Genomic DNA, 9725 nt, shown 5'->3' on the forward strand with positions numbered 1-9725 from the left:
TATGAATTTAATTAATAATGCAAAGAATTTTCTGTTAGTTTCAGAGGAATTGTTTCAATAATAATTTAAAAAAATTGTTATTTTATTATTTTTTAAATTTCTTTAGGGTGGGAAATATGCGCGAAATTGCTTAATTTTATATGACATATTAACAGAAATTAACCATTTTAATCACCGAAATCAGGATAAAATAATCACCATAAAATCACGCTCCTACTTATCGAGAATGGCCACACTGTTGCAAATGAAAAGTCTTCACTTCCCTGATCGTAATCGAACTTGGGATCTGCTTAGTTTTAGTTGGATGTGTTACAAATATACACATAGATGAAGACAGATGAAATAAAATGAAGTTTTTTTTCCGTGTAGAAAATGCTTATGTGATGTGATAACGTTGTAGAAATTAACCATTTGTTGTTGTTTGTTGACAGACACCCACACTGATAATGTATGGCGCAAATGACAACACACCAATGGCAAAGGAGGCCCCAAAGAATTTGGGAGTTATGCCTAATAGCCAAGAAGTTGTCTTCAAGAACTGTGGCCATGCAGCTTACTTAGACGAGCCTGATCTATTTCATAAGATGCTGTACAATTTTATGAAACTTCTACATGACTGAAAGAGAGCATCATGAACCATTTGAACATTCATTTAGTGCAAGAATTATTTGTCAGTCTTTCGCAGTAAGTTGGGTGAAACTACAGTACTTTATTCATAATGGTTTCAGTTTCATTGGTGGTTTAATGTACGAAACTATTTGGGTATATGTACTGTTTCAAACTGAATCCTTTAGTTCAGTACTTTACGAGCCTATTTTCAGGGAAAAAAGGATTCGCTGGTGAATGGTAAGACTTTCGAATTGAGTCCATATTAATCCCGTCAATTATAATGGAACATTGGGCCAACATAACGTAGAAGAGATACATATATACAGAGAGGGCGGAAAGTAACTCCCTATTAGTAATCGCTAATAACTTTCTAAACAAGTTCTGTTGTGGAGCGTGAAATGATAAAAATATTTGCAATTAAAATTAAAACGTCATATATTCACCAGCATTTTCCACCAGTTTTTTGCAATCTCTTGGGACTTTCCACGGACGAAAATTTAATTCGTTCTTCATAAAATTTCGGTTTGTGTAGAGAGTAAGATCACTTTCATGAGTGGCCTGAGTTTTGCGGGCCTTAGGTGAACATATCCCTCACCATTTGCACTGTTGCTTCTGTCCCGGATATTGAGTATCCACCACAGATCCTGTGTTCATGAGTTTATAATAGCAGTTCTTGATGGTCTTGGGATCCAATGTAGTGCAGTCACTCGAGTTTATAGTATCTCGAACCCCAGACCTACAGAGACAGTCCACTGAACTTCGAACTCAGGTCCCCCAACTGCAGTCCACTGCACTCGAACTCAGGACTTCGATGCTCACACAGCTGTGGACACATTCAAGTCGAACTCCGGTCTCGAAGCTGGCTTGCTGTCCAACGACTACAACAACAATTGCTGCTGCTCACTTGCCTCTCTTCTTTTATAACCAAACCATAGTTTCCAGAGAGTACGATGCTGGAAATTTCTACCGATGTCCGGAAGATGGCACCTCTCGAATTCTCTGGCTTTCTTCCCTCAGTCGCAGGCGCATTACTCCTCTCCTCTCTAAGCCACAGCACATGCCCTAGGAAGCAGATGTGCGCACAACTTCATTTGTCGCGTCGCCCGATCCTTCCACGCGCGCTCTGCCCTCTGTGGGATGCGTGATCGAATCTCGACGGGGCTGGCACAATATATACAAACGTTATAAGCATTTTACAATAGGGAGCTACTTTCCGTCCACCCTGTAGAAACATTAAACAGTAGGAAATACAGCACAGTATGTAGAGTATATTGAAATTGGTGTACTTCTCTCCTTGGTCATATGTTTTGACAGAATAGTTACTTTCAATGCTTAGCTAAGCGAAGTTTCACTGCTAGGGAATCTGCTTTTCTTTTAAACCATGATATATAGCATGCTGATGCTCACAATTGGATCAGCTTACTTTATTTAGAATATTAAATAGGCTTATACTGGTGAATACATTGCTGCAATACAGTAATGTGCTTTTCTTGGCAATGTATGGTTCCAAAGTCACAGCTTAAAAGAAAACTATAAATGGCTTTATTTTTGTTTTCATAAGAAGAAGAATCTCTTGCATATGGTTAAATATTTTAAACTTATAATTTATGGGAGCCAAAGTCCTTACAGGGAAGTGCATCTGTTTTGTTACACACTTTATAAAATGTTAGACGTGAGTGGATGTTGTAACAAACAAAAACATTCACAGTTCTGGTTGTTATCTAGCAGTGAGTACTTAGATGTTTCTTCCGTTTCAGAAAAAGAGTTTGTCTTACTAGTGACGGTTATTTGGGTTTTGTCTTTCATTATGAAATTAAAGTTATTGATATACAATTTATTTTCATTTGTTTATTGAAAGGAGATGATAACGTCTGTCTCGAAAAACAGTACATCACATATGCATTTATCAAAAGGGAAGAGGAAGAATATATTTTTCTACAAAATCTATTTTACAGCTATCAGTTTAATAGCTTATTTATTGAACAATTTGTATTTTGGCGGTCTGCGAAATGAGCAAGTCGTCTTCTGAAGGTGTGAGCTGTTCTCAGGAGGAACATTGTTTGAGATATTGCTGAAAATTCAAAGTTACACAGTTGACATGTTGAGGAAATGAACAGTGCACATTTCCATAAGTATTTCATGGCATTTCTTAAAATTCTGAAAGCAGGGGTAATATAAACAGCAAGAGCTGAGTCCCAGAAGCAGTACTTTGTATTTGCAAAGTCGTGGCTTCTCGACTGGTTTAGCCGATCTTTTTGCATTGTGTCATTACTTTAATAAAGTCAGTACAGTAGAACCTCTATTATCCATGGTAATGAAGGGGGTGGGCTGAACGGTTAATCGAAAAAATCGGATAATCTGTACCATGGAAGATTTTGTAATTTCCTCCATGGTCTTGTATTTAACACGCTAGATAGTGGATCAGAAGTCTACTAATTTAGCTAAGTCTGGTTGTCAACGACGGGTTTTTAAGGCAAAGTGTCTGTCTGTGGAAAGACAAGAATAATTGAGGTCTTGTGTTGTAGATTTATATACTTTATACACTCCAATCTCGTATTCTGATAAGAGATGAGCCACAGTTTCTCTTTCCCCAAACCACTCAGTTTTTTAGGCCTACACTTTTTTTTTCGATACTTAGCACAAGATTTATTTTGACGCCCGTAGAAGAATTTTTATACAGAAGTTATACAATACAACAACTCGAACAGTAGACCATACTGTGTGATAAAGTCTTATAATAACACTCTAGAAAAATAACGTGCTAATACAATGTCTAGTAATATTTATGCAAAAAAAAAAAAAAAAAAAAAAAAGAAAGAAAGCGAGAGAAAAACAGATGGATAATCCAACAATCGGTTAATAGGTTGACGGATAATCGGGGTTCTACTGTAATTCTAATTCATGTTAATATTCTGTTTTCATCGAAGGCGAGAAATTTCATTTGTTGAATGAGTTCTCCATTTCAAGACTATTGCAAAGAAAAGAAAACGTATGTTTCTGGAATTGTCCGTTTTATTGGAGATCGCTGGTCTTCCTGTAATCAAGGTTGTACGGAGCAATCAGATGAGATGTCGACAGGATTGATGGGGTTTTCACTGTGTACTGCTGATGAACTTGTGGTGGGAAACAGTGGGCTGGCAGAGGCAATGATGCAAGCCTGCGTATGTTCGTCCTGGCTCGTGTCAAGGTTAGTGAATCAGTCTCCAAGTGACTGGCGAGTGGAACATACTTCTGTGTATTATACGGTATTTTCTTGTCCATTTAAAGTGAAAGTGTGAATAAGTGTAAACTGTATAATGGTTAATCATATATTTACTACTGAACAATGTGTATACATTGGCTGTGTTCAGCCGGGACAGCGCTGAGGTAGCGCTGAAATAGCAACAGCACTGAACGCCTTGCTGGTCAACAGCGCTGAAGTAGCGGGCGCCATTTTTCGTAGCAAAATTTTTTTCGCTGTAAACCTGCTGCTAGCCAGCGAAAGTGGAGGGGTAGGCAACAACCAATGGTATCATATATTCCGGAGTAGACGGAACAATAGCAGTGTGTTTATTTGTAAACACAGCGGACATTTTGCAGTGGTCGTTCAGGAACTCACAGTTGCTGTAACTCAGCAAAAATGAATAGCTGAATTAGCGCTGTCCGGCTGAACGCAGCTATTTATGATTAATTTATATGTTAACCCAGTCTGCTAGCCAAGTATGAAAGCTGTTTGAAACATGATTCCCGGGTGTAAAAATTCCATCATGTACAACAGCCCATAATCTTTATAATAAATTTCAGGCAATGGGAAGTGTTCAGCCTAAGAAACAAAACAGACAGCATAGGGTCCTCACAGAAGAAACATTAGATGACATTGGATATCGATTAGAACAGGAGTCGTCATCTCAGTGCACTATGGTGCAGGCACAGTTTGCTCGCTAGCTCAGTTCTATCCCTTAGACATCAACTGTGCAGCAGGGGGTGGGGGAAGGAATCAGGTGATGGCAGTGGCGTCCGTTCACTTGTTCAACCCTTTTAATCAGTCTCTAATAATTGTAATAAACACGGAAGAAGCATGTGCTTAATTTATTTTAAGAGGAACTGTGTGATAAGTAAACCACTTTTCAGTTTAAGACAAGAAACAATATGTATTTTTCCGTTACGTATTGTATCGGTTTTGAAAGTAAATAGTTGTTTTTATATTAAAGTAATTGAGAACTTACAGACCTATAGGCCTAATGCATTTTCACTAGTACGAAATATTAAACAAATCGAATCCATTAGTAATATTTAAATCAAGTCATCCTGTTCCTTTGTTCAAGTGTCGTCAATAAATAAGATTAATTATCCATTTTTTATCTGACACTATATATCAGAAAACCAATTATTTGTTATTATGTGTAACATATGAAACATATTATCGTTTCTGTTACAAGGCTAAAGTAGGCTTAAATTATTTTATTACAATGTAAATAACAAATGATAAAAATTATTTTCGCTGATCATTAGCATTGGTTTTCCTGGATTTTTTAATTTGTTTTTCCCTCACTAACTGGTTTATGTTAGGTGTCAGTGCTCGTGTAGAACACAATCGAAGAAGACATTGTAAATTATGGTCAGAAAGTTGGCTTCTGTGATGGGATGCGTTGGCTTGGCTCGACACACTGCACACTACTACCTCCTCAGCCAGCGTCTCGGCGCTCCGAACTAGTATGCAGGCCAGTTGACGATGGCTGGATTAGAACTTTCTCTAGAAAATCACTTAGGTGCTTTTCACAACAACTACGTATTTCTTATGGTTCTGTGCAAAAAGCTACTACACTGAATTGTTAAAGCTGCAGCCGTACAAAATAACTACAACACATGCTCTTCAACCAGGTGAACATGCATGTAGGCTCGCATTTTATGAGTGAATGCTGAATAATATTCATAACGGACTAATAGACACACACATTGAATATTTTTCTCAGACAGCATTTCATAAAGAGGTGCCAAAAATGTGTGGACAATGAAGATGGCCAGTTTCACTACCTCCATCAATAAAGCTACTAAGTAAGACACTTTTTAAAATAGTTGTGGAAACTTGTATGGTTGTATCACTGTCACTCTACACTGTCTGTTCCCTGCCGCAAGTGCGTCAGAAATGCATAGTGAAAACCCTGTTGCTTCTGTCCACACCTCATCTAATCTCTCTGTATAAGTATTGTGGTAAGCAGTGAGCAATAAATAAAAAGTGAATTAAGAATAATTTCTAATTAAGTCTTCTTATCTATTAGTTTATCATCTGCGACTAAAATCTTGTAGGAATTTTTAAAAAAAGCTAGGACATCATACTTTAATAAAAAAAAAATAGAGTCTTTCCCTACAGAAATAATTAATTTCTGTGAAGTAAGATTCAGGATTATCAGTGACTTCCAGAACAGAATGACTACTTTGTAGTGGATGTGAAGTCTTGATACTGACTTACATAAAGGGTTATAATCCTTGTTCAGCGTAAGTCATGGTTGACGAACGTTTCCAGTTACCTTCTTGGAAGCCACACACAACAGTCGTCATTTTAGCAGATCTGCAGCATTGTTTTGTGCCAGTTTATAATGCCAGATTCTGCAGGTGATGTTTGAAGACAACTCCTTGAACTCGTCCATGTTAGCCTGTATATGTACTGCCAGAGCAATTTTTGTTGAGTTCTACTCGGTTTTCATTTCTCACTTTTACTCTGCCAGTGTTATTGTGGGACAAAATTTGGAGGTCTGATCCTTAGCATTTTAAACATAAAAATTAATATTGTTCAGGACTACAGTTTCATTAAGATTTGCTTTCACTTAATTTTTCAGTCTGTATTTTCATAGTCATACTAGTAGAGTCAGAAAGTACCGGAACTTCGGGTGGCAATGCCATGCTCTATAGGCAACTTCTCTGCCTTGTCATGTGGTATGTGACTTACTCTCCAGGCGTATAGACTCAGTGCAGCTGCGCATGAGAATGGAGAAGACTGACATAGCCAGAAATCAATCGAAATACAGTGCAGCTCTCAGCTTCGTTTAGTGAAGACGTGTAATACAGTGCAGCTTTCTGCTTCGTTTAGTGAAGACGTGAAGGTACATGTGGTAAAGTGAGCTTGAAAGAGCAAAGAGGTAACATTAAATTTTGTGTTAAACTCGGTAAAGCATTTACTGAGACATCACATATTCATTATGTATGAGGTCTCATCCACCTCATTGAATATTACACGACTACTATGAAGTAGCTAATGTGTATCATTACCATTAAATACGAGAAAAATTCGTACCGGCACCGGGAATCGAACCCAGGACCTCTCAGCTCTGCACGCTGATTCGATTCCCAGTGCCGGTACGAATTTTTCTCGTATTTAATGGTAATGACACACATTAGCTACTTCATAGTAGTCGTGTAATATTCAATGAGGTGGGCAAGACCTCATATATAATGAATGTGTGATGTATTAACTGTTAGCAATTGTCACAGAACTGATGTTGAATATGGCCACAAAGTCATTTAAAATATGCGCTCCTGCATATATGGCGTGTATCGTCTCAAGTGCAGGTAGTAAGGCCGTAAAAAGCATTACGAGAGAGGTTCGGCCGGCGCCGTGGATCGTGTCCCAGCATAGCTCAGTTGGTAAGAGCACTCAGCGCGCAGAGCTGAGAGGTCCTGGGTTCGATTTCCGGTGCCGGTACGAATTTTTCTCGTATTTAATGGTAATGATTTACTGAGACTTTGGTGCCAAGCGTATGGAGAAGAAGCAATGTCTTGGACCCCAGTGTATTAGTGGCACAAGCACTTCACAAGTGGCCATCTTTCAACGGATGATGATCCACGTTCAGGATGACCCAGATCGTCAAGAACGGAAGAAATGATACCTCGAGTTGCATAAGAAATCAGACAAGACAGTCAATAGATGATGTGGCTACTTTGTTAGGCATTTCTCATGGTTCTGTGCAGTCACGTGTGTGTGTGAGCATGTTGTTTCAAGAAGCCTAACAGATGAGCAGCGGGAAGAGCGGCAACTGGTTAGTGGAGACCTGAATGACAGGGTGGACCAGGATCCAACTCTCTTGCACAGAGTGATCACAGGTGACGAGACATGGTGTTTCCTTTACGACCGCAGCCAAAGCGGCAGTCTTCAACGTGGAAATCTCCCGGCTCACCACGGCAAAAGAGATTCCGTGCCGACCGATCAAAGGGGAAAGTAATGCTTGAAGTGTTCTTCGATATCCAGGGTCTCGTACATTTCGAGTTTATTCCTGAGGCTCGAACTGTCAGTAAGGAGGCGTATGTTGCAATTCTTCAGCGTCTTCGTGATGCAGTTCGACGAAGAAGACTCAACTTGCAGCAAGGACAGATTTGGGTTCTCCATCATGACAATACCCCAGCACATCAGTTGCTCTTGGTGAGCGAATCCCTCGCACAACACAAAATACCTGTCCTTCCACAGCCACTATATTCTCCAGATCTTGCTCCAGCAGATTTCTACTTATTTCCAAAGGTCAAATCTCTACTCAAGGGATGGCGGTTTTCGTCAGCCGAAGAGGTGAAAATTCATGCGACAAGCGCTCTGCGGGAAGTGACCTAAGATGGGCTGCAGGAATGTTTCGAGAAGTGGTATGGATGCTGGAAGAAGTGTGTCACTGCACAGGGGCGTACTTTAAATGGTTATATGCCATCTGCAACAAAGGTATCTACACATGTTCGCACTGAGTCTATACACCTGGAGAATAGGTCGCATACCTCACGGACAAGGCAGAGAAGGTGCCTATAGAGCATGCCACCCGAAGTTCTGGTACTTTCTGATTCTACTAGTATATGTTCAAGCACCAGAATCAATATCCCAATATTTTGAATTTCCTGTATCAGATGATGAAGGAGAGGAGAATTCGTTGTTGGATTTGTCTGTGTTTTTGATTAGATTATTTTCTTCTATCTGTGGCTGTCACATTTTCATAAACTTTCTCTTATGTTATACATACATACATACATACATACATACATACATACATACATACATACATACATACATACATACATACATAGTGTTCTGCCAAATAGTAGGTCTTTCACTGAAAATACAGCATTCTCCAGTCTCCCCTATTTTGTGCCTTCCTCTTAGTCTCTGTATATGATCCATATGCCTTAATGTCGTCTGTCATCTGATATCTTCTTCTGCCCTGAACTCTTCTCAGCCAGTGACACAGCCAATTCCTTTTTCTCTTCCTGATCAGTTTCAGCATAATTTTTTCTTCACCCACTCTTTCCAACACAGCTTCATTTCTTGTCTGTCCACTTCACACGCTCCATTCTTCTCCTTATTCTCATTTCAAATGCTTCTACTTGTTTCTCTTCACTTCGTCGTAATGTCCATGTTTCTGTCCCATATAATGCCACATTCCACACAATCACTTCACTAGTCTCTTCCTTAGTTCTTTTTCCACAGGTTCGCAGAAGAAGCTTCTTTTTCTATTAAAAGCTATCCTCCTTTTGACTTCCTGGCAGCAGCTCAAGTTACTGCGTATAGTGCACTTCAAGTATTTGAAGCTGTCCACTTGCTGTACTGCCTCATTTAGAATTCGCATGTTTTTCTTCTGACAACCGTGATCTTCGTCTTGTTTGCATTTATCTTCATCCCATATTGCTCACAGCTATCATTTAGCTCCACTAGTTTTTATGTTAAACATATAAATTCAAGAATTCTGCATTGAATTTATTACCTACCTCGAAAGTTTTAAGTGTGAACCATATTAGATTGACTAAAGATAAGATATTATAAAATAAGGCTTTGTGTTATTGTTCAGTTTTGTTAAAATCATTCTATTCAAGCTGTTAGTGGGGAAACAAAATTCACTTTTAAGGAAGTATAAGATTTTGAGAAAAGTAATTACTTGTTCAGCTTTTGACTGAATGACTTGCCTACTGTATGAGGCGTTTCATTGCACCGTTATGGTATACAAATGTTGTGTTAGATGACTGAATATCTGAAGACTGTTTTGTGTGAATACGTTTTCTTTTAAAATGATGTATGGTGAATATTTTTGTTATTAGTAGTAAGCAAATAGTTAGAATGTTGTTATATTATCTGTATTTTTTACATGGGAATAATAAAAGATAGTGAATTTTAA

At 38.6% G+C, this 9725-nt stretch overlaps 1 protein-coding gene across 3 annotated transcripts in view; it reads left to right on the forward strand.

The window, feature by feature from the left end:
* The window catches only part of LOC138697590 (putative protein-lysine deacylase ABHD14B), a 242643-nt gene extending 232918 nt beyond the window's left edge, over nt 1-9725 (forward strand). For all 3 annotated transcript variants that reach the window (XM_069822962.1, XM_069822960.1, XM_069822961.1), the window contains exon 5: nt 432-9725. In XM_069822962.1, coding sequence (XP_069679063.1) covers nt 432-620 — 189 coding nt within the window. In that variant the 3' untranslated portion in view covers nt 621-9725. The remainder of the gene's footprint in view (nt 1-431) is intronic.

The sequence above is a fragment of the Periplaneta americana genome, chromosome 4, assembly GCF_040183065.1.
Source record: "Periplaneta americana isolate PAMFEO1 chromosome 4, P.americana_PAMFEO1_priV1, whole genome shotgun sequence".
Taxonomy (NCBI): domain Eukaryota; kingdom Metazoa; phylum Arthropoda; class Insecta; order Blattodea; family Blattidae; genus Periplaneta; species Periplaneta americana.